Below are 24,122 nucleotides of genomic sequence, written 5' to 3'. Positions count from 1 at the left end.
ACCCAAGATAGGTAGAGTTGAAAAACAGCAGTGTCAGTCTGAGGGGCCCAGGATAGGAGGGGTTCTCTGGAAGTCCAGCAAACAGTGGGGCTGGTCTCTGGAGTTTTCCTCCCAGCCTTTTGGTCAGATGGCTCACTCAGCAGCCAACTCCTCCTTGCTGGGTGCAAAGAACAGGGCCTCTTGTAGACATTCTTTTTTGGAAGACAGCACTTCTCCCTGTCCTTGTAGCATCATTCCAGCTCTTAGGGCACTCCTGGGGGCCCAGAAATTTCAGTGGAGTCCTAGCAGTTGTGAAGGTTTGGGAGGTAAATTTGGGAAAGCTTTTTGAGTGCCTAAGCAGAGCCACGAGACGAGGGATTCATTTCTAGTTGTGGGTGGGATTTAATAAGATGTAGTGACCTATAGATCCTGATCAGTGTGAAGGGCTCCCTGTGCTATATTTAACATGGCAAATCTCTTAAGAAGTTGACCGTGTTGCTCAGGCACCATCTGGCCCAGTCCCCACATAGTTGGGCAGCTTTTGCCAGGTCCTGATTGCAGAAACCATGTCTCCTCCGCCCCCGGCTTGGGACCTTGTCTCCCCGACCAGGCATAGCAAAGGCTCCTTGCTTTGCCGGGACCTCCCTGCAGTTTACACAGCAGCACTGAGTCCTACCTAAGTAGGATCTCTCCTTTTTCTCTGCTGTGTCTTCTCCCCTCCTCACCGCCTACCCTCATTCTTTTCCTTTCTTCAGTTCTAGAAAGGGCAGAGAAGTAGGAGTTGAGGGTGGTGACTCTCAATTCCATCCTTATTAGCACTAGATGTGTGACCTGGTGCAAGGCCCTCCACCTTCAGCTTTCCTCATCTAAGAAAATCGGTGGACGGTACCAGTCAAGGGAAGAGCAGCAACACTGGTGACAGTGCCACATAGCAGGTGCCTTCCCTGAGGCAGGCCTCGATCCTAATAGCTGCTTCCCATCTAACTTACAACAGCCCTGTGATGTAGACATCTGTTGGGATCCCTGGGATGACCCCCACGCTCAGAGATTCATTAGAAGGGCTCGTGGGAGTCAGCATATAGTTGTTTCACGGCTTAGATTTAGTATGGCTGTAGTAACACAGGTAGAGTCGAGGAATCCATGTACAGGCTTCCTTACGGACCGTCCTCCCATGAAGGGGGTCACATAGAGTGCAGTCATCCCCGAACAGCAAGGTGCAACAACATGTGTGTAATTTTTCTGTCTGGGGATGCCTATTGGAGACTCTCCGTACCCTGGGTTTTTACTGGGGACTGATCACATAGTCACCTTCCAGAATTTCAGACTCCTAGAAGGAAAGCAGATACTCAACATAGATCATACAAACAGTCTAGGCATAGTTAGCCACCTTTATCATTTAGGGAACAGTGAGAACACTCCCGAAAACAGAGTTCCCAGATGCCAGGCCTTTCTAAGACTGGAGACTGAGGCCTGCAGTGGTAACACTTCCTACGTGGTGTCATTCTAATTGCATGAGTGAGGAAGCAGAGGCCCAAGGTCACAAGCTGGGACTATGGAGGTCTGATTCTCATGCCCGTCGCCTGCTGCCTGCTCCCTCTCAAATAGGAGCACTGTCTTGCTCATATTCCCTCTTCCCATCCTGGGATCTGGTTGGACATACAATGGCAAGTCCGTGGACCCTCACAGAGGAACATGCAGCCATGGTAGTGATTGCCTTCACAGGTGTCAGGATCTACTTCGGACCCCAGAAATGCCCCAGTAATTTGGGGTTTTCTCACAGAGAAAGGGTTTTCTCACAGGGCTTATGCTTTGATTTTTGCTCTTTGGACAATCCTATCTTGCCACCAGGCCTGAGATCCTGAAGCACGAAATGAAGGTCTTCTTTGTGAAATACAATGACCCCATCTACGTGAAGCTGGAGAAGCTGGACATCATGATCCGTCTGGCCTCCCAGGCCAACATCGCCCAGGTCAGCAGAGGGCTGTAGCCAGGGCCATGAGCTTTGGTGTTGGGCAGCAACACCACCACCAAGCTGTGGTCTCTGAGCGGCCTGACAGTTCATCTCACAACGAGCACTTAGCACAGGGCTCTGTAAGCAAGCACTCAACAATTTTAACTGGTATTTTTATGATTAAAGCCTTTATTCTCCCAACTATTACTTATTATTCTATTATCCATCCACTGAAAAGTAGTAGTTAGGAGGCCGTGCTAGCTAGCACAGCCTAAACAGAGGATGTCCAGTCCTGTCAACTAGTTCTTCCCTGCTTTCCTCTTGGGGCATCTGATAGCTCTCTCCTTCCTTTGGCCCTTCTTCCTCGAGCTGGAGGCAGAATCCCACCTTTTAGGGGTCCGTGCGTATCCATTGAGCAGGCATGTTGGTTACCCTGGGAGATCCACTTCTCCCCAACCCCATCTTCTCTGTTTGGGCCACAGGTCCTGGCGGAGCTGAAAGAGTATGCAACAGAGGTGGATGTGGACTTCGTACGGAAGGCTGTGCGAGCCATTGGGCGCTGTGCCATCAAGGTGGAGGTGAGGCTCTGGGACTCTGTCCTCTGTAGGGGGAGAGGGAGGGAAAGGAAGCTGAAACCAGGAAACCAGTCTGATTCTAGCAGAATATGCCAGCTATTCCTGGTTCAGGAAGGCCTGAGTCACTGCTGGAGGCCCCAAGGCACCCATTTTGCAGATCTGATTGGGTTCCTTTTCTCTCTCTGATCACCTTTAGGCCTTCAAGTTGTTGCAGATGAAAAAACCCACCTGTAACCATGGGTTCTCTCACAGCCCTAGCTGCTGGTGGCCCTGGTAGACTTAGCTTTCACTTCATGGGGTTTTGGAGCAGGGTTCTCTGCCTGCTGAACATTTTAGCAGTAATCATGATTTAGCTGTCCATATGCCCTTTGCCCAAGCTCCCAAGGCTGTCCAGACCCCTGTGTCCTGGCATTTCATCCCTCCTATTCCTTACCTATGGTGACATTCCTTGACCATTGAGCTGACTTTAAGTTAGTCCATTGAGGACTGGGAGATCCTCGGACAGCTGGTCACCCCAGCCCAGCCCCTTGATGCATTTTCCCCTTATGATGGCATCCTGAGAATCTCTCCCACAAGGGCCTTAGTGCAGCATACTGGAATAAGGGGTGGGGAGTGGTGGTCCAAATAGAGACTTTCTGGTTTTGGTCATAGGAACCCATTTTGGGAAACTAGTAGAAGTGAGGTGTTGCTCGGCTGAAGCATAGTCACTGCCCTCAAGGCTTGGCCTGGAGGCACTTCAGATCCTCTCCCCACTCTCAGGAGCTCTACTGGCCTTCTTGGTCTAATTCTGTCTCTCTGCGTCTCTGCCATCTCCAGGCTGTCCTTTTGTACTCATTCTCTTGCTTGTTATCTGGGGAGAGTGTTCTCTTGTTTACCCTCTGTGGCAAGGAAGGGGGCAAGACATGACTGAGCCCTAGGCCAAAACATGGTCATCAGAAGTTCTCTTGGAAGTGGTTGCAAGGCCCTTGCCCACATTCCTCTTCCCACAGCAATCTGCAGAGCGCTGTGTGAGCACGCTGCTCGATCTCATCCAGACCAAGGTCAACTACGTGGTCCAGGAAGCCATTGTGGTCATCAAGGACATCTTCCGCAAGTACCCCAACAAGTATGTGCCCATCCCTCCCAGCGTGAGGGTGGTGTAGCTCTGCTGAACACAGGCATGTGGGGGGAGGAAAAGCAACAAGGAGCCTCTCCTTTTTCCTTATTTCTCTGCCACAAATGGCATTCTCAAAAGAAACCTATTGTTTTTTCTTACTTCTCTTGAGTCACCCCTCCTCCACTCCCCAAACTAAATAAGCACTAAAATGTAACAGATAAACTCAAATCCCATTACTCACCACTCTCTTAGGATCTTGTGGGGCAGCTTCCTGTCTCTCTCCGTGCCTGCTGGGCCTCTTCTGGGTTGCCTGGGCTCCTTTGCTGCTCACTTGCTGGCTGTGTGCTCGTCTCTTAGGTATGAGAGTGTCATCGCCACACTGTGTGAGAACCTGGACTCCCTGGATGAGCCTGAGGCCCGGGCTGCCATGATTTGGATTGTGGGCGAGTACGCCGAGCGAATTGACAACGCCGACGAGCTGCTGGAGAGCTTCCTGGAGGGCTTCCATGATGAGAGCACCCAGGTGAGCCACCAGGTGGGGCGACTTGGGCCAGGGTGTGGGTCGTGACTGGCAGCTTGGTACTGGTGCGGTCCATCCCACCCTGAAACCCTCCCCTCAGCCAGCAGGCCTCAGGCCCAGCCCTTCGTGATACAGCACTGACAGTGTAGACAGATAGTGGGGCTGACAGGGGTGGCCCCTTTTCCTCTCACCCTGCATTAGCTATGGGGTTTTCTGGGGACAGTCTGTGATGTTGGACACTCAAGGTAGGCAGAATTTCCAGCTTTCATTTCATATTTATCTTTGGATAAATATGAGTCAGACATTCAACCAACTGAGCTACCCAGGCATCCCGCTTCTTGAACTGTGGGGCACGTGGCTGGCTCTGTCGGTACAGCATGTGACTTTGGATCTCGAGGCTGTGAGTTTGAGCCCATCGTTAAGTGTAAGACATTCAATTAGTTCAAAATTGAAAAAATACGAACAAGTATATGGTGAAACGTCTCCTTCCTACCAGTCTCCTGGTGGCCCAGTTCCACTCACAAAGATTATCAGTGTCATTTATTGGTTTCTTGGGGATACTTCCAGGGACAGTCTAAGAATACACACCCCCTACGTGCAACACGTATATAGTTGGTTCTCGTTATTTGTAATAATTATTTTCTATGAAGTCACTGCAAACGCTGAATTAGTGAGTATTAGACCATTGTTCCTACAAGCCTCTGATCACAACATTTTTGTTAATCAATACATTATCTTGTTTTTTGTGTGTTTCTTATTTAATACATATTATTGATTCATTCACATTGAACTCATGGCCACCAGCGCTACAACTCACGCCTACACAAAGCTTCTCTAACACACTATTTTCTTCATAAGGCCCATCACCTCCTCACGCTAGTGTTCGCTAGCCAGCACTTCAACCTGACCCTTGGGGCGGGGCTGTCATTAACAGTGAATCATCAACAAAAAGCAGAACGTGAAAGATGTGGCAGGTTAATAGATTGTGAAGAGGACACTTGTTTATGGTATGAGGGCAGAAGCAACAAGGCAGAGCGTCACCTCCTTTGACCTCCGCTGGGAATATGTACCTCAGGCAGCTTGAACTTTTCACTCTTCTGCACTTTGTTGTGAAAGATCACGAAAGCTCCCCAAACATTGATTTTGGGGTTACAAGTACGTTTTAGGAACTAGGTAAATTCCAAATACAGGCTCTGCGGATAATGAGGGTCCACCGTGTATATGTCGCCTCTCATTCATTCATTCATTCATTCATTCATTTATTTATAAGTGGTCTCCACGGGTGGCATGGAACCCATTGCGGGGTTTGAACTCGTGACCCTGAAATTGAGACCTGAGCTGAATTCAAGAGTCAGACATTCAACCAACTGAGCTACCCAGGCATCCCGCTTCTTGAACTGTGGGGCACGTGGCTGGCTCTGTCGGTACAGCATGTGACTTTGGATCTCAAGGCTGTGAGTTTGAGTGTAGAGATTACTTAAAAATAAACACTACTGGTAGCACACTGTATACATTCAAATTGTACAGCACTGTGCCTTTTTCCCTTAAGAAGGTATCTAAAGGCGCTGTTGTTACTAACTGATGGGACTCTTCACGGCTGCATAGTGCCATGTTTATTTAACCAGCCTCCCCTGATGGTTATGTAGGTGTTAGTCTTCTGCTCTTTTAATCAATACTGCTATGAATAATCAATGTATGTAGGTCGCATATGTGAGTAGCTGGGGGACCAACTGTGAGATAAATTCTTTCTGTTGAAGGGGACTATGCACTGGAGATGTGGGAAGCTGTTCCCCATTTCCTTTGGTATAGGAACTTTTGTGGTTTACAGTCCAATCTCAGTCCAATCAGCATAGCCCTCCCCTTACCTCCTTGTCAACCTAATATGTTCACAGACTGTTTTTGCCAATCTGATGAACAACAGGGTGTACCTTGGTTGGTTCTGTTTGCATTTTTGTTGAGTGGGGTTGAGCATCTTTTCATGTGTATTCCCTTTTTTGTGAACCAGGCACTGTCTGCTCATAAAAGAGAGCTTTTAAATGTGTTTGTAAGCACAGAAATCTTTGCTGCCCAACGGGGGAGTATGTTCTGTTGGGTCAGAGCATGAGCCTTGGAATAGGAGACCACAGTCTCCAAACCCTTCTTTTGTCCCTTCTTGGCTCTGTGGTTGTACACTAATTCTCTGCCTCTCTGAGCCTCAGTTTCCTCATTTATAAAATGAGGTTCTTAAGACTGTGCCTGATCCTCTTGCTCTGAAAGTCATATAGAATGCTTTGTGCAATGTCCTTATTGGGCACCCAGGCCGTAATAAGCACTCGTGAGTGGTAGTATTGGTGTTGATCAAAATTGGTTTAAAAGTAAACTGGTCCATGGGGCGCCTGGGTGGCTCAGTCATTAAGGTCTGCCTTCAGCTCAGGTCACGATCCCTGGGTCCTGGGATTGAGCCCTGCATTGAGCTCCTTGCTTAATGGGGAGCCTGCTTCTTCCTCTCCCTCTGTAGTTCCCCCTATTTATTCTGTCTGTCAAACAAATATGTTTTTAAAAAATTAAAAAAAAAAAAAAGTAAACTGGTCCAGGCAACAAACCCCTGAGGACCTACTGCTTTCCTGTAGCTGGTAAGTTCCAGGAGTGTGTTCTCTTCCGGCATTCTTGGATGAGGATGCCCAGACGGCGGCAGCAGGGCTTTGTGTGTCTCCCCGGGGTGGTTTCTCCTTTGGGAAGACTCCCAGAATTAGGGCCTATTTGGGGTCAGTGGTTCCAGGCTATGACCTGTAACAGCATGGTGCCTTCCTTAACTCCCTTCCCCCTGGTAGTTCCAGCAGCGGTCTAGGCCTGTTTGCATCAGCCTGAGCCAGTCGTCATGATTCCGATTGGCCAGGTTTATCAGACTCCTCTCCCAGTCTCCATCAGGCAGAGAGGAGGATGATTCTCTGAAGGGAAGCCAGTATTTCTCTTAACCAGAAGACAGACTAGACGCTAGATGGGCAAAAACAACAGATGTTCATCACAGAATAATGGTCTTAACTCCTACCATCACCCACTCCCACTGCCACCTGCCAGGTCTGCTATTAGCCTGCCCTGGGCTGCTTTTACTTTCACCATACTAGCCTCCTCACTTGCTAGTCTCTGAGAGAAGCAGAGCCTGACTTGGGATCCCTTCTGCCCCCCACCATCAAGTCCTACCTGGGATTAGTGCAGAGAATGTCCTCTGGGGGGTGTTTCTGCAAAACTAAAGTAAATCTTTTGTAGCCCCTTCCCCGTTGGGCAAAGTCTGCTGGAGAGCCCAGGCTTAGAGAAGTCAGCAAGGGAAGCTAGAGCAGGAGCCTGGGTTGGGGAAAGGAATCTAATCTATGCTCCTCCCCTACCCCCACTTTGGGTGGCCTGGAGCAAGTTAAACTTGCCAAACCAGTTTCTTCTTCTCCAGTGCAGGGTTGCTGCAAAACTGATTGGATGATGTGTGTAGACTGGGCACTCCGGCGTGGCTGGGTGGTGGTGATGGCGCTTTTAATTAAGTGGCCAGTTGCCTTCGCTTCCTGGGTTCACAACACCATTCGGAGTTTTTATAAGCATACTTGTTTAGTGCTTTGCAGTTTGGGAACTTATTTAATTTATTATATTTATTTATATTTTAGTTAAATTTTTAAAAATATTTTATTGATTTGACAGACAGAGATCACACATAGGCAGAGAGGTAGGCAGAGAGTGGTGGGGGAAAGCAGGCTCCCTGCTGAGAAGAAAGCCCAATGCGGGGCTCGATCCCAGGACTCTGGGATCCTGACCTGAGCTGAGGGCAGAGGCTTTAACCCACTGAGCCACCCAGGTGCCCCATTTCAGTTAATTTTTTGTATATGCTTATTATTACATTTATTGGGCGTGGAGCCAAACACGGGGCTTGAATTTACAACCTGGAGATCAAGACCTGAGCCAAGATCAAGAGTTGTACGCTCAACCAACAGAGCCAAGATCAAGAGTTGTACACTCAACCAACTGAGCCCCACAGGCACCCCAGGGAGCTTATTTTAGATTATCTCTTTGAGCCCCCTTATCCTGGGCTCCTAGGCCTCTCCAGTCATGGACAGGGAGCTCAGAAAGTCTTACCTGGGGTGGTATGTCAGTCTAGCCTGCGTCTTGCCCCTGTCTGGATGGCAGGATGGTTGCCCTGAACATGCAGGCTGACATGTGGGGTGTCAGCGTGTTAGTGAGGCTGGGAGGCCTCAGTCTAATGGTCCAAGTTCCTAGGCAGTGTAGCAGACCTGACAGTGACGAATGATGCCAGGCAGCCAGCTGACCTGGGCTGAGGAGAACTCGGTAAAAATCCCTGCGTGCTGGCTGCAATGATGTTGATGACCACGGTGACAGGCGTTGTGTATTGAGCAAAGTATACGATAGGTTGTTTACATTCCTTATCTCATGGGCTCTTCCATCAATACTGTCAGGAGTTTACACTAACACTATAGGTGAGGAAGCAGACTCAGAGAAGTTGTAGGACTTATCCAGAGTCACATTCAAATGAGGTGTGATATAACTCTAGCTTCAAAGCGGTCATAAATTGTAGTTTTGTGAGCTCACAAGAACCCCCTGAAGCAGGCCACCCTTCTCCCCACCAAATGAAGATAAATGGCTTCTCCTGGACTACCTGGCCAGGGGCTGTAGCCAGGTTCTAGAAGCCAATCTCTGGGCTGCCTCCTGCTCTAACAACTGCCAGCCCCACCGCTCCTCTTCTGTTGGCCCATGTGTAACCAAATGACAAGGACTCTGGATTGCTTAATTCCAGAAATGGATCACGTCTCCTCCGTCCTGCCACCTGCTATTAGCCCAACCTGCTATTAGCCCAACCTGCTATTGCCAACCGCAACCGGAAGGTGCTGTCAGCCCTGTTCCCTCCCTCCTGCCACAGGCCTGTCCCTGGCACAGCCCTGGCTCAGGAGTCTCAGGTTGCCCTCTTATCTTGGGACTGACAGAAATGAGATGTGGCTAAGGAAGGACTATGTGCAGAGAATTGTTCTTTCAAGAGATGTTTTTTGAGTTAGCAAGTTTTTCTTAAGTGCCTGCTGTGCGCGAGACACTGATAGAGCAATAACCAGGGATACAACTGTGATAGGCATGATCTCTGTCCATAGGACAGGCTGGTGGCTGGAAAGCATTCTGATAGTGGGGGGGGGGTGTAGTGCTGATGAGGGAGGGCTGCAGAAGCATGGGGGTGCTGGGGCAGCATGAGCTCCAAAGGGTGAGAAGAGGTTGGCCAGGCTGAGGGCATGATCAGGTGAAGGCAGCAGCAGCAGGGTGAGAGCTGAGAGAGGGCTGGGCCGGGTTGGTTCTCACCTTCTGGTAGACGCCCTGCTCCTTAATGACAGGCTGACTCTGTAGGCCCTCCTGGCCCAGTCCGTCAGTGGTACCATCTCTGCTTGTTGACAGATGGTCCTTCTAAGAAGCACACCAGCTACACATGTTGCCTTTTTAAGCTGCGAACTCCTTAAGGCACTGTGAGTCTGGGAGCTCTGACAGGTTCCTGGGACCCTAAGGTAGGGTTGCCAGATAGCAGTGGCCATCTCCTTCCTGAATGGTAATGCCAAGGTCCAGGCTATTCAGCACTACTGTGACAACCCCCTGGCCTTAGTCTGTGCTCTGTGGCCAACTCCAAACCTGGGAAAGCTGCTCTCAGTTTCCAGGGCCTTTGAAAAATACCCTTCTCTGTCTTTGAGGCCCTCATTTGGTTTCCTTCCATCCCCACATGAAGCCCTCGCTACTTGTTCCTTGTCACCTTTCTGTCTTCCCGCAGGTCCAGCTACAGCTGCTAACAGCCATCGTGAAACTCTTTCTGAAGAAGCCGACAGAGACCCAGGAGCTGGTGCAGCAGGTCCTCAGCTTGGCCACTCAGGTCAGTGCCCCAGCCTCTCTGCTGCGCCCAGTGCAGGTCTCACTCTACAGGGGGCGCTGTGGTCTAAGGAGCCAGCAGGACCTTCATGCCAAGGTTCTTCCCCTGAGGCTGGCATCACTAGAGGGCTTGGCCCTAGAGTAATCCAGGACCCCTGCTCAGGGAGCTCAGTCACAGATAAATCAAGATGGGGTGGGTCAGGTGAGGAAGTCAAGACAGACTGCAAACAAAAGAGGGGAGGGAGGTCCAGGAGAACCAGAGGGTTTGTAGGACAGGGAAGACAGATTTTGGAGTGGAGCGAGGATTGGGGACAGAAGTGGGAATCCCCTGTTTAACACTGAGGTAGGGGAGGAAATCAAGGGGCCAGGCCATGTTTAGGGACAGGTTAATGGGACTGCTCAGGATCAGTGTTCAGTGCTGTGACCATGCCCAGGTCATGGGATTTGGGGAGGAGCTCCTTCCTTCCCAGCTGGTTGCTCTGCTATGAATTTAATATGCTTCTTGTCACCTCCCCACTGCTTAAGGACTCTGATAACCCAGACCTGCGGGACCGTGGCTACATCTATTGGCGTCTGCTCTCCACGGACCCAGTGGCTGCCAAGGAGGTGGTGTTGGCTGAGAAGCCACTCATCTCTGAAGAGACAGACCTCATTGAGCCCACACTGCTGGACGAGCTCATCTGCTACATTGGCACCCTGGCCTCCGTCTACCATAAGCCTCCCAGCGCCTTTGTGGAGGGGGGCCGGGGCGTTGTGCACAAGAGCCTGCCACCACGCACTGCCTCGTGAGTGAAGTTGACCAGTCTCCAGGCTGAGCCTCCCTACCTGGTTTTCCAGTTCATTAGTCTAGGCATTCAGGCCTATTGTGGTAACCCTGGCCAGGCTTGAGTCGGAGGGAAATTACCATTCTAGTGACATTTTTATTTTTTAAAGATTTTATTTATTTATTTGACAGAGATCACAAGTAGGCAGAGAGGCAGATGGGGGAGTAGGGGAGAAACAGGCTCCCTGCTGAGCAGAGAACCTGATGCGGGCCTCGATGCCAGGACCCTGAGATCATGACCTAAGCTGAAGGCAGAGGCTTAACACACTGAGCCACATAGGCAACCCAAGTGACTTATTTTAGAGATAAAGTGTGGGAGCTGGGGGAGGGGCAGAGGGAGAGAGAATCTCAAGCCGACTTCACACTGAGCGTGGAGCTTGATCCCATGACCTGAGATCATGATCTGAGCTAAAAACAAGAGTCAGACACTTAACCTACTGAGCCACCAAGACGCCCCCATCCTAATGACTTTTTAATGGATGTTTACCACAGAAGCGCCTGGGTGACTCAGTCATTAAGTGTCTGCCTTCAGCTCAGTCATGATCCCAGGGTTCTGGGATCCAGCCCCTCATTGGGCTGTCTACTTGGCAGGAAGCCTGCTTCTCCCTCTTCCACCACCCCCTGCTTGTGTTCCCTCTTTCTCGCTATCTCTCTCTTTGTCAAATAAAGAAAGAAAATCTAAAAAAAAAAAAAAAAAAAAAAAAGGAAAGAGGGCGCCTGGGTGGCTCAGTGGGTTAAGCCGCTGCCTTCGGCTCAGGTCATGATCTCAGGGTCCTGGGATCGAGTCCCGCATCCGGCTCTCTGCTCAGCAGGGAGCCTGCTTCCTCCTCTCTCTGCCTGCCTCTCTGCCTACTTGTGATCTCTCTCTGTCAAATAAATAAATAATCTTTTAAAAAAAAAAAAAAAGAAAGAAAGAAAAAATGTTTACTACATACAGGGTGACCTCATTTGATCTTTACAACATCTCAAAGAGTATTCCCCCATTTAACGGATGAGGACAATAGGACAGAGAGCTTGAGGGCCTGGTGTGGCGTCCCACAGCCAGCACAGCTAGTCTCAGACTTGATTCTAATTCCAGAGCCCTGTTCTTCTCACCCTCCTCTGCCACCCCCTGGTGGTTGGTTTGGCCTGCATACCCAGTCCTCCAGGGCGGGCATCCAGTCTTTAGAGTGCGCTGAGTGGTGGAAATAGACCGCCCCTCTCTTCACTCACCCCCATGATGCTGGATCTCTTGGGGAGCCAAAAAGATGGATCAGGCTTGGGAAGGGGGAAGAGGAAGGGCCATGTAGACAGCCCTTCTGGAACAGTGTGGAGATCCAGGTGCCTGTGCTGGGGGAGGACCCTGGAGACTGAGGACTCTGACCTCCCTGAAACAGCCCAGCGCCCACCCTACTGACCCTCTCCCTCCTATGTCATCACAGGAGTGAGAGCACCGAGAGCCCTGAGACGGCCCCTGCTGGAGCACCCTCTGGTGAGCAGCCGGATGTCATCCCTACCCAGGGCGACCTGCTGGGTGACCTCCTCAACTTGGACCTCGGCCCCCCAGTGGGTGGCCCACCCCTGACCACCTCCTCAGTGCAGATGGGAGCCGTAGACCTTCTTGGTGGAGGCCTCGACAGCCTGGTATGTCCTGGGGCCCTCTGTGGATAACATTAATAATTACCTTTAGAGGAGTAGTCAGTGAGCACCCGGTCTGTGCCATTCACCAACCGAGGGCCTCAGGGTACACCTGTCTGTGAAGGTGACTACGTCACTCCCTACTTAGAGGGGAGAAAACTGAGGTTCAAGAGTTCAGGTGACCTTCCCTCTAGGAGTGCACAATATGTTGCAGACACGGGACTTAGTCCCTTGCCGGACCACTAGATCTGGAGCCTGTAGGGCTAGAGCAGTGTCCACATACTCCCACACCCTCCACCAGCTTGGTGCAACAGCCCAGGAGGCCTGAGAGGCCCATGAGGGGTCAGGGTCAGTCCCTCCTCCCCTGTAGAAAGGGGGTGGTAAGACTGGACTGGTTATCTCCCCAAGACTTGTACAGGCAGCAGGTAGAACCAGGAGGAGAGGTAGCAGAGCCCCTGTCACTTGGCCATGTCTGGCTCAGGTCCCAGAGGCATGACACAGGAAAAGGTAGGAAGGGCCATGGCACAAGATGTGGGTGGTGGAGTGAAGCCCTGAAAGTAGTGCCTTTCATAAAGATAGTCTGGGCCCCCCTTAAGCCTGGCACAGTCTCGCCCCACACGCCTCTCGGGAACAGCAGTGACTAATCTATTCACTCTTTCCTCTCTCTCTTGTCTCTGTCTTCTTTTCTGGCTTTTCTCTCTGCATGTGGCTGCCTGTTCTCTTCACCCTGCCTGCTTCTGCTTGGAGATGGGGGATGAGCCTGAAGGGGTATGGTTCAACCCTTGCGCCACCAAGCCTTTGTATCTGCTCTTCCTGAGTGCTGGCCCAGCATCCCAAAGGGTGGATGATGTCAAAGCAGTCCTCCCTGCTGAGCTGTGGGCTTTTATCGAATGCCCCGTCTCAGTACCCTGAGACAAAGTTTCCTTGTCATCCCGAGGATCACCTGCTCTCTCAGTTTCCACAGGCCCTCTGTGACAGCCTAAAGGGTGTGGTCCTGTCAGCTTAGCACAGCCTCACCACAGAGTACTCCTTTTATCGGTGGGTTGCGGGTTGGTTTACACATGTCCCAGCCCTTTCCCAAGGTCACTCACCCGTAAGGCTGGAGGCTTGCAGGTCATGGAGGGCACAGTGTTTGTTTCTTCTCCACCCCCTTACCCTGTCTTGTCTCTGCAACTTAGAGCTGGTGTGACAATAGCCCTGCAGCCCCCCTCCTGCCCCATCCTATTTTCTAAAGTGCCAGGTTATTCTACTCATTCTGGGCCCTTGAGGTCCCCGCTTCTAATGCCTGCCTCTGACCTCTTTCCCTTCCCTTCCAGATTGGGGGTCCCAATTTTGTGGCACCCCCAGCAGCAACAGTCCCACCGAACCTAGGAACATCCATGGGCAGTGGCCTGAGTGACCTCTTCGACCTGACCAGTGGCGTGGGCACGCTGTCGGGATCGTATGTGGCCCCCAAAGCAGTAAGTACCACACCTCCTTCCATGGCAGGAGCAGAGGGAAGTTAGATACTGACTGCTGTTCCTTAAATGGTCTGTTCTGTGGAATCAGCTCAGGCCAACAGGGATGGGTGCCAGGGTCTGTGGGAGCACAGGGAAGAGATGCTAGGATGGCCCTGGGGGCCTGGGAAGACCTCCCAGGGCAGGGCTACTGGAGCTCAGGCCTGTAAATCAAGTCAGAATTAGGTGAAAGTGGAGAGAAGGCTCAGGTGGCTGTCACAGCTGTGGTCAGGCCTGCACCTCCCAGACAACTGGCAAAGGTCCCATCTAGTTAGAGCAGCAGTTCTCAGGGCTATCTCCCAACCGGGGCCCCCTTCTGATGACAGATGTTGTCTAAGGCGCCCTTTATTTCCTGTGCTCAAAGGTGTCTGGACTATAGCCTACCTATACATGTCACTTCAAAATTAGTAAGACGCGGGATGCCTGGATGGCTCAATTGGTTAAGTGGCTGCCTTCAGCTCAGGTCGTGATCCCAGCGTCCTGGGATCGAGTCCCACATCAGGCTCCCTGCTTCTCCCTCTGCCTCTGCCTGCCACTCTGTCTGCCTATGCTCACTCTCTCTGACAAATAAATAAATAAAATCTTTTAAAAAAAAAAAATTAGTAAGACGCTAGCACTTCTTCTTCTTCTTTTTTTTTTTTTAAAGGTCTTTTTTATTTGACAGAGAGATCACAAGTAGGCTGAGGCAGGCAGAGAGAAAGGAAGGGAAGCAGCCTCCCCGCTGAGCAGAGAGCCCAACGCAGGACTTGATCCTGGGACCCCAAGATCATGATCTGAGCCAAAGGCAGAGGCTCAACCCACTGAGCCACCTAGACGCCCCAAGATGCTAGGACCTCTTAAAGGAGACAGAAAGGGAAGAGAATAAAATGATATATTTCCATGTCGTAAAGGCTTGGATACTCCCACTCCAGAAGATCTGATGAAGCCGTCAGGTGTTGGTGGCTGTGTAGAGTCACCACGACGGCCACAGGTAGTGTTTGTAGCTTAGGTGCTGAAAACCATGTGGTTACTGGTATCCTTAGTTCCTGAAATGGTGACTGACTCCCAGTAAAGTCCCCGTAGAACAAAGAACAGGCTTTCTTTGATTTTCACTGTAATTGGGTTCCCAGCAATTTCAGGATATGTTGAAACCATGCAAAACATACTGCAGGGATACAGGACAGTTGCTCTTTGAGGGGACAGTTGTCCTCCCAACAGTATGTCCAGCATCCCTGACCGGCCTTTGTGCCACCTGCAGATGCCCCATAGGTGCCCACAATGCTACCATGCTACCAAGGCCTGGTACTCCCCAGGACTCCCGCCTAGACTGGCGATTAGGGAGGGAAGAAGCTGGCAAGGTCCACATTGCCGGGCCATGAGGGTTTCTCTCAGTCCTGGTGCAGTAGAGCCGTTAGAAGGTTTTAAGCAGAGATGAAATGTATTTACACTGGAGGGAGATTGCTTTGGCTACACTGTGGCAGGCAGGTTGGCAGGGCTAGGACAGAAGGTGCCCAGTGAGGAGACTGTCAGGAACTGCTGTGTGCTCATGGTGCCTAGACAAGGGCAGCTTTGAAGGCAGAGGCAAAAGAGAGCTCCTCAGGAGGTGGGACTGGCAGGATATGGGGGCTGGCGGGGAGGGAAGGATGCTGGCTAGAGCAGTGGGATGAGGGAGGTGCTGTTTGCAGAGCCGGGGGTGAGGGAGAGGAAGGAGTGCTGGGTTTTCGAGGCAGGAATATGTGAGCCTGGCTCTGAGGACAGCGAGGTGTGGGCCACACCCTCAGCATCAAGGAATCTGCCAGGGGGTTCAGACCTGACCTGACCCCCTCACAACGCTCAGGGCAGGCCCTGTGTTTGCCACTTTGTTCCAGCCAGAGCCCCTTTCTCTCTTCCAAGGTCCCCTCCCGAAACCAGGACCTAGCTGGGCTTTAGGGGTGAGGTGAGCTCTCGGTTGTGCCTGGGGAGCTGTGAGCCAGTGCCTGCTTTGACCTTACCAGGAGTGGCAGCCGTGCCTGCAGCAGTGGTGGCCAGAGCCCCCAGTAGAGAGCAGGTTTAGTGCAGGCCCGTGACACAGCCCCTGCCCTGCCGAATCCCACCAGAGGCCTTATGGCACTGTCCTTCCTGTTTCACAGTCGACAAATCTCAGTGCTTTTGCCTAAGGTCACATAGCAGCTAATCCACAGTCTGAAACTAAATGCACGGTGCTTGCACCAAAGTCCCCGTTCCTGATCCTGATATGATCATGCCCCACAGTGTTTGAGAACGTCCTATGTGCCTTAGTGTCCTAGGCTGTCAGAATAACTAATTACTGTCCAGAGTAGCTACCTCAGTGCGTGAGGCCAGCACATACGTGTTAAAAGCCCAGTGTAGGGGCACCTGAGTGGCTCAGTCGTTGAGCTTCTGTCTTTGGCTCAGGTCATGATCTTAGTGTCCTGGGATAGAGCTCTACGTCGGGCTTCCTGCTCAGCAAGAAGCCTCTTCAGCTCCCCTGGCTTGTGTTCCCTCTCTAGTTGTCTCTCTTTGTCAAATAAATAAATAAAATCTTAAAAAAAAAAAAATGCCTAATGTAACAGGCATAAGGCAGGATCAAATGACAGAAGAGCAGCAAAGAATTCTGCAATCCTGTGGGTGCCAGGCCTTGCCAGGACTGCCGAGCTGCCAGAAATGTAAAGTCCGGAGCTGGCTCTCTGTGTGTGTGTTCATTTTAATGGATGGTATCACTGCTTTTTCTTTCTTTTTTTTTTTTTTTAAAAGATTTTATTTATTTATTTGTAAGAGAGAGAGAGTGAGAGCGAGCACAGGCAGACAGAGTGGAAGGCAGAGTCAGAGGGAGAAGCAGGCTCCCTGCGGAGCAAGGAGCCAGATGCGGGACTCGATCCCAGGACGCTGGGATCATGACCTGAGCCGAAGGCAGCTGCTTAACCAACTGAGCCACCCAGGCGTCCCAATCACTGCTTTTTCTTAGTGGAGGCCCAGATGTGTGGACCAACAGTGAGTGCTGGAAAGGAGATGTTAGGGCATCACTCTGTCAGAGGAATTTAGGGCAAGCTGCCTGGAAGAGGAGTCCTTGCAACACAGGACTTTTCCCATTATCTTAGACACAGGAGTCTCTGGGGTCTGGATGTATTCTTTCTTCAGAAGCAGTAGGTGTGTCATCTGTGTTTTCCTAACAGCCATGTGACTGCCTAGAATGGTTTGTCCTATGGGCATTCTCCCTGCCACACCTGTGGTGGCAAATATGTTCTACCTTACCAGTCAAGGGAATGAGGCTTTCTCTGCACAAGAACTTGGGAGTTCCTGAAGCATTTGAACGAGTGGATGGTGACGTTTCCTTGGGTCCTTCAGCAAATATTGAGAATAAATTAAACTAAGTCTAAACTAATTAGTCTAAACTAATTTAGACTAATTTAGATTAGTTCTGTTGTAGCACCTGTGCTAGCTTCCGTGAAGCCACAGTGACCAAGAGAAATGCGGTCCCCACAGGCAGCAGCTGGTCCCAGGTGACAGAGGCAGTTCTGGAAGAGCTGTGAAAGGTGGCCTGCTAGAGGTTGGGGCCCCCCGGGAAGCTGCTCTGGGGGCCTGGGCGGGGCTCAGAGCTCTCTGCTTGCCTGTCTCAGCTAAGGCTGAAGCCCTGTGATTCTGCCCTCACACCTTTGTCCTGGGGAAACAAAGGATGATTATGTTAGCGATTGTGGTAGGGATGGGCCTGCCAAAGCACTTTCCAGACTGGAGGGTGGGGGGGGGGCAGAGGCAGAGGAGCAAGTTCAGTGGAAGCCTGGCATAGGGGTCCCTGGGACATGGAAGCCGTGGGCAGTGGAAGTGCCGCAGCATTGGAGGGGTTTTTGGCATGATCAGATTTGCATCTTTTTAAAGTTCTATTTATTTAAGTAATCTCTCTGCCTCCGTGTGGGGCTCAAACTTATGACCCCAAGCTCAAGAGTCAGTCAGGTGCCTCCACATTCACACTTTAGAAGATGATTCAGGTGCTACAGAGAGGGGGGAGGGATTGAGGCACTGCAAGGGCTGCTGTCTTACCTGGTGGACTCTGACTGTGGTTCAGATGTACATGCTGCCCGCTGAGGGAAGCAGAGGCCCTGGCTGCAGATGGAGGAGGTAGTGGTGACAGCGTCCGGGCTGCAGGGACCATGGTGTGGGGCTTGGGGTCGGCTGAGGGTGGGGACCCAGATGGCATTGAGGTTGGTGGTGGCACCTTGAGAGACAGTGAGATGTTCACACAGCACACCTTGGGGCAGCTCTTGAGGAGGCCTGGGTCTTTTTTGACCTCGGGGCTGGGCAGGGGGTGGGGGGACGCTGAGAATAGGGCCCTCAAAGGCATTTGTACCACCCTGGATGACGCCTGTGGATGTCCTTCCTGGTTGGGGCTTTAATTCAAGCTGTTTCGCCCTGCAAATGCTTCCTGAATGCCAATGGTCCAGCAGGCTCTAAGCCAAGGACGTAGAAAAGAAAAGCAGAGCCCTTTCCTCAAAGAGCTGACTGGGTCCAGGTGAGACAGACACACAGGGTCACATTCATCTGCTAACATGTCATGGTAGCATGGATGTAGGGAAGGAACCTAGGTGTGGGCTTCCCAAAGGAGGCAGTTCTTGAGCTGACACTCCTATGACAGCCAAGCAGCAGAGGGCCTGCCAGGAGAGAGGTCCTCTTAGGTACTGTCCTTGGTCAGCCCAGTTTCTACAATTAAAAGGCCAGCCTTGCCTCCTGTGAGGAAGGACAGCCTGTGACAGCCAGGGAGGCCTCGAACTCTGGCTGAGGCCCTGGATGCCCTTGGGCTCTTCTTGACTCTGCTCGGCTCTTCAGGAGGCTGGCAAGGCCCATTTTCCTCTTCACCTCTCTCAGCCTCCTTACTGAGTGTTCCTTCTTGGACCTCTGAAGACTCAGGTCAGCCCTTGGGCACACCAAGCACCAGTCTACCCCACGCTGCTCTGATACACAGCCACGCTGTCGTGGTGGCCCTGGGATCCCTGCGGGATTGTTCCTCTCATTCCAGGATCCCCACCGCCATTGCCTGGTGGTAAAGGCAGGTGTGGTCAATCTGCAAGGCCCCTAAGGGAGAGGGAGAGACCGTAAGTAGAAGAGTCAGATGGAGGGTGGGTAGCCTCAGGTGGGCTGTTAACTTTTAGGGAAGTGGTAAACATGAGCCTCCTGTCTACTCCCTTGCCTGTAGGTGTGGCTTCCAGCCATGAAAGCCAAGGGGTTGGAGATTTCAGGTACTTTCACCCGCCAGGTGGGTTCCATCTCCATGGACCTGCAGCTGACCAACAAGGCCTTGCAGGTCATGACTGACTTTGCCATCCAGTTCAACCGCAACAGGTACGTTCCCAAGGCCAGTGTGATGAGAGCCCTTGCTGGTGATTGCAGGCAGGGGTCGAGAGCTCTGAGGGATCTGGTGCCTCATGGGTGCATCTCAGGCCAAAACTCTGTACAGCAATGACGTTCTTGCCTTCTCCACAACCTCTGTATGTGGACTCCAAAGTACCAGGCAAAGGGGTAGGTCGTTTCCCCTTATTTTTGCCTTCCACTGCTCAAAGAGTGTTTGCTGACGAAAACCCCCGGCTCCAGACCAAGAGCCCGCCTTCAACAAACACTCCACATGACAGAATGGAGCCTCCTCTCCAGGCCTAAGTCGCTGCCACCGCAGGGCCCAGCTGTAAGAAGGCTGACGGGGAGCAGACCTGCCTCCCAGCCAGCACCTTGTGGCAGAGGTTTAAACCATCAGAAGGGGCCTCTGGGAATGGTGGCTGCGCTGGGCCCCTCACCCAACTAGGTCCCCTGTACTGGAGCTTCTGGGGAAGGTTTCCTCTCTGGCACCATTGAGGTCTCATGGACCAGGCCAGCTAGGCCAGGGCTCTCCTGGAGACCCAAGCAGCCTCTCCTGATGATTCTTCTTCCTGAGCGGCTCTAGTGATGAGCAAACTGAGCCTCTAAGAAGTTGACTGAAGGGGCTGCTTCCTCAGGGAGAGCCCGTAAGCCAGTGGGTCCTGACCCTCTCTCAGCTCAGATGGCCCTAGAGTTCAGAGAATCACTCCACATTCCAAGGGAAAGTCTCAATGATTGCTTACAACGGACTTACAGCGTGCTGACAATGCCCTGGGTGGCAGACCCTGTTGTGAGGATTTTAGAGATATTATCTTACTTTGAGCTACTTGGCAACCCAGTGAGGTCAATGCCATTGTCACCTTTTCAGTAAATAATGACACTTGGGCTTAGAAAGGACCAGTGCCTTGCCCAGGATGACACAGCAGGCTGTGGGGGATCTTCCAGGAAAGCCTGAAGAGTGGGCCACCACAGAGGCCTGGGGTTCCCCACATCGTCTCCCAATGTATCCCAGGCAGGTCTGATTGCTGACGTGGGTAGAGTGCAGGTGAGGTCAGGCAGGTTAAGCTCTGGATCTCAGCAGTGCTACTTAGCCCATAGTGTCTGAGCACAGGCCTGCCCCTCCCTGAGTTTCCATGTCTTGGAAGATGAGAGAATGTATATCTCTCGCTGTTTTTATGAGAGTAGGAGTTGGTATAATATCAAATGCCCAGCCTGGGCACAGTGAGCTGTCACTGCATGGTCCCATGTCTCACACTCCTGGGCATCCTCCCCGCCTCATTTACCTATGTGTTGCTTTGCTGAGAAGTAGAGCTTTCCTGAATCTCTCTCTGGCTAGTTCTCGCCCTGACAGTAAAACCTGGTGTCTTGCTTGGGATGGTCACATCCTTCTTGGAAGGTGGGGATCAGTAGCAGAAACTTGGGCAGTCAGAGTCCAGTTAGAAGCAGCTTATAGTTCAGGCCTCTGGTGTTAGGTGGAACTCCTCAGGTGCAGGACAGAGCAAGGCCACGTTCACCTGGGCCTGCTCCACACGTAGCCCAGAAAAGAAAGTGCAGCCCAGATGGGAGTTAAGCCTGCAGCTGGCCTGGGGCTCATTCCTCCTGTCCACACAGCCATTGAGAGTGGGGGTCATGAACATGAACTCTCCTGGGCCCAGAGCTGAGGTGAAACCAGCTTACTGGACAGGCTTCTTGCCACCCACTGCTCTAGCTCTGGAGCCTGAGGAACCCACCCATCCCACGTCAGCACCTGTTCCCCCTGCCATTCCCGCGGGGGCTTCTCTCTCCCCAGCTTCGGCCTGGCCCCTGCTGCCCCCCTCCAGGTCCACGCACCACTCAGCCCCAACCAGACTGTGGAGATATCCCTGCCTCTCAACACGGTGGGCTCGGTCATGAAGATGGAGCCTCTGAACAACCTCCAGGTGTGTTCCAGGCAGGGCTAAGCACCCTACTCCTTACCTGCCCACCTACCACAGGGGAGGAGCCTGGTGGAAAGGTCTGGGGCCTTGCCTTTGTCGGCTAAGGGGTGTGTCTGTGGAGTTGTGCCCTTTGCCAAAGATCTGGCAAGGGAGACCTGATCCGAGGGGACGAAGGGGCATGGTTACCAGGGAAGGTGTGTGAGGGGACCTGGTCAGGTGGAGGCACAGGGAGCAGGCCCTTCCTGGGGCCTCAGAGGTCGTATCAAGCACATGGGACCAATCGGTGGCCTTGTTCCTAGGTGGCCGTGAAGAACAACATTGACGTCTTCTACTTCAGCACTTTGTACCCACTGCACATCCTCTTTGTGGAGGATGGGAAGATGGGTGAGTCCTGAGGGTATCCCAAGAGTCCCTGGAATATAATGATTGGCTTGGCCCCACAATGGAGTCTGTGAGTTGCCGGCCCCTCTGCAGAGCCTGAGGCAAGGGTCATGCCTCCATCAAGGACCACTGAGTGTTGTCTGGCCAGCTCTTTCCCTCAGTGGGGGCCGTGCTCTGCCTGCCCCTCAGCTTTGCCCATGGTCTCTAGACAGGCCTCCCATGGCCTCCTGAGCTGGGGAGCCCAGACCATGTCACACTGGATGTCCACCTCCTGTCCCCTACCATCCCCATGCCAGGAGGGCTCACTGCCAGCTCAGAGCTGAGCAGAGGACTTTGCCCACGTCATCTCTCGGTCACCACAGAAGCCCTGTGACACAGGCTATGATTAACGAGCAGGCTGCTTGGGGCCAGAGCAGGGGGGAGTGCATGTGTGGGTGCTGGGAAGGAGAGATTTAAGGCTCAACAGGGAGGGGGAAGCCCAGGGTCTTTTGGAAGCAGCACTGGTGGCCACTGTCACAGAGCTAAAGGTTTGTTCAGGGAAGCAGGAGGGGGCTGTGGCAGAGCTCGTGCCTGTCTTCAGCTTCAAGTTCATACCCCCAAGAAACCCATTACCTGCTGGGTGTTACTGAGTGGGGTCCCAGGTTTATCAGGGTTCCATCTTCTACCTTGTCCCCCACTCCCAGACCGACAGATGTTCCTGGCCACGTGGAAGGACATTCCCAATGAAAATGAAGCCCAGTTCCAGATCAGAGACTGCTCTCTCAATGCAGGTAGGACTTCTCCGCCCTCCCCCGCCTTCCAGCCCCATCCACACTGCCCCTTACCTGTACCCTCAGCCCTCCCCCACCACTGACTGGGGGCCCCCTTCTCACTCTCAGAGGCTGTGAGCAGCAGGCTACAAAGCAGCAACATCTTTACGGTCGCCAAGAGGAATGTGGAGGGCCAGGACATGCTCTACCAGTCCCTGAAGCTGACCAACGGCATCTGGGTGCTGGCGGAGCTGCGCATCCAGCCAGGCAATCCCAGCTTCACGGTGAGGGCCCCTGCTCCTGCCCTGCCAGCCCTGGGGTGTCTACCTCCATGTTCCAGGCAGCCTCTCCTTCTCTCACTCCTTCCCAGACCAGGGGTCAGTCTGAACAGGTGCGCTGTAGCCCAGCTAGGCTGGGGTCCCTCTGAACGCGACATGAATGAGCCTCAGAATTCTGAGCCTAGCTTCCAACTCCGTCTCATCAGATTACTAGATAAGACACTAAACTGTGTCACCAGTGATTTGGTCTTGAAGATTCTATACAGTTGGACCCCTTCAGGGGGCACAGTTGGCCTCAGGCCCATCTGACTAGGAAATGGCACTGCTAGGAAATGGGTGCTGGCCCTGTTCCCACTCTTCCCTGCCCAGGGGCCCACCTGGGAGGGCACTGATGGTGAACAACTTGCCCTTTTTGGGCTTCATGTCAGACCCCAGTCAGGACATGGCTTCCACGGAGTGTGTGGTTGCCCTGGAGGCCATGCTGCTGTTCCAGGCCCCAGAGAGCACCAGGCTTTGCTTCTCACCCTGCGCCCCCGTCTCTGGCAGGCATGGCCCTGCAGACGTGGCTCCCCGGGCCCCGCGGGCGGTGCTGGCACTATGGTTGGGCGGGGGCTGCGGCAGTAGCTTCGGTGGTGGTAATTTCCATCTCCCTGTGTTTGGTCGCTGCATGCCCACCTTCCCTGCTGGTGCCGTGTTGCAGGACTTGGAGGTTAGCAGACTGCTTTTCTCTTCCTCTTTCCCCTCCATTCTCCTCAGCCACACCTCGCACAGCCTGTCTCCTGGCCTGGCTCCAGTGCACCCTGCCTCTCCTAGCCTCGCCTCACCCTGCTGCTCCCCAAAGCCGGGCAGACGTGCATGCAGGCACGGGGCACCCCAAAGCTTCCCAACCAGATGAACCCGACTGAGGAGCTGGTACCCCCACTTCCCAGCACGCAGAGCGTGCACAGAGCCCTGCAAAGAAGATCGGGGCCACACAGGGCCACCACTGCTGGCTTCCAGAGCTCTGTTTGCTCCCCCCTTTCTCGTCGCACCCTTCAGTGGCAGCGACTTTGGCAGAAGTGCTGGTGGCACTTGCTTCTCTTCTGCCTACTCTCCAGCTCCCACAGTGGCAGAGCTGCCTGTGCTGGCGCCGAAGAAGACTCCCCAGCGACACCCCCCCACCACTGCTATCTCTCCAAATGGAGACCTCCTTTGCAGCCCCCACACCTCATCAGAGACCCCAGCCCTTCACGGGCAGTGACGGGCCCCAGCAGCTCTGTGGGGCAGGGGCCGGGTCCTCCCCGCCAGCCACCAGCTCATGATTCACTCTGCTTGGGCCGTAGCGGCTGGGCTGACAGCAGGTGTGTGGGCTGCACGTATATTTGGTCCGCACCCAGCTGGCTAATGCAGCCACCCCCTCCGCTCCCTCCGCTTTACTACACATCTGCCCCAGCCGCGCTGCCACCAGGCCACGTGTGCACACCACACTCTTGCATCTGGCTCTCCCGCTTTTCTCCCTCCCTATGTTCCCTCCCAGCCCCTGAGAGGAGCCTTGGGAATTCTGACCTCCTTCTCCCC

At 52.8% G+C, this 24,122-nt stretch overlaps 1 protein-coding gene and 1 non-coding gene across 7 annotated transcripts in view; both read left to right on the top strand.

Moving 5' to 3' along the window:
• Positions 1 to 24,122, top strand: part of AP1B1 (adaptor related protein complex 1 subunit beta 1) — a 54,616-nt gene that overhangs the window by 29,473 nt on the left and 1,021 nt on the right. For 3 of the 6 annotated variants that reach the window (XM_004766483.3, XM_013063496.2, XM_013063495.2), the window contains 15 exons: positions 1,828 to 1,948; positions 2,413 to 2,508; positions 3,495 to 3,610; positions 3,959 to 4,124; positions 9,898 to 9,996; positions 10,518 to 10,777; positions 12,237 to 12,438; positions 13,180 to 13,200; positions 13,749 to 13,892; positions 19,090 to 19,235; positions 21,031 to 21,160; positions 21,457 to 21,541; positions 22,222 to 22,308; positions 22,417 to 22,571; positions 23,266 to 23,274. In XM_004766483.3, the coding sequence (XP_004766540.1) occupies positions 1,828 to 1,948; positions 2,413 to 2,508; positions 3,495 to 3,610; positions 3,959 to 4,124; positions 9,898 to 9,996; positions 10,518 to 10,777; positions 12,237 to 12,438; positions 13,180 to 13,200; positions 13,749 to 13,892; positions 19,090 to 19,235; positions 21,031 to 21,160; positions 21,457 to 21,541; positions 22,222 to 22,308; positions 22,417 to 22,571; positions 23,266 to 23,274 (1,837 nt within the window). The remainder of the gene's footprint in view (positions 1 to 1,827; positions 1,949 to 2,412; positions 2,509 to 3,494; positions 3,611 to 3,958; positions 4,125 to 9,897; positions 9,997 to 10,517; positions 10,778 to 12,236; positions 12,439 to 13,179; positions 13,201 to 13,748; positions 13,893 to 19,089; positions 19,236 to 21,030; positions 21,161 to 21,456; positions 21,542 to 22,221; positions 22,309 to 22,416; positions 22,572 to 23,265; positions 23,275 to 24,122) is intronic. The other 3 variants (XM_004766485.3, XM_004766484.3, XM_004766486.3) reach the window with 3 other exon arrangements.
• Positions 19,781 to 19,877, top strand: LOC123392455. The gene has a single exon (XR_006607174.1). It is a non-coding gene; the product is annotated as a small nucleolar RNA SNORD125 (small nucleolar RNA).

This window comes from Mustela putorius, unplaced genomic scaffold (assembly GCF_011764305.1).
Source record: "Mustela putorius furo isolate JIRA1106 unplaced genomic scaffold, ASM1176430v1.1 tig00000578_pilon_pilon_pilon, whole genome shotgun sequence".
Classification (NCBI taxonomy): domain Eukaryota; kingdom Metazoa; phylum Chordata; class Mammalia; order Carnivora; family Mustelidae; genus Mustela; species Mustela putorius.
Note: the sequence above shows the minus strand (reverse complement) of the source record. Positions and strands in the feature narration are given on the sequence as shown.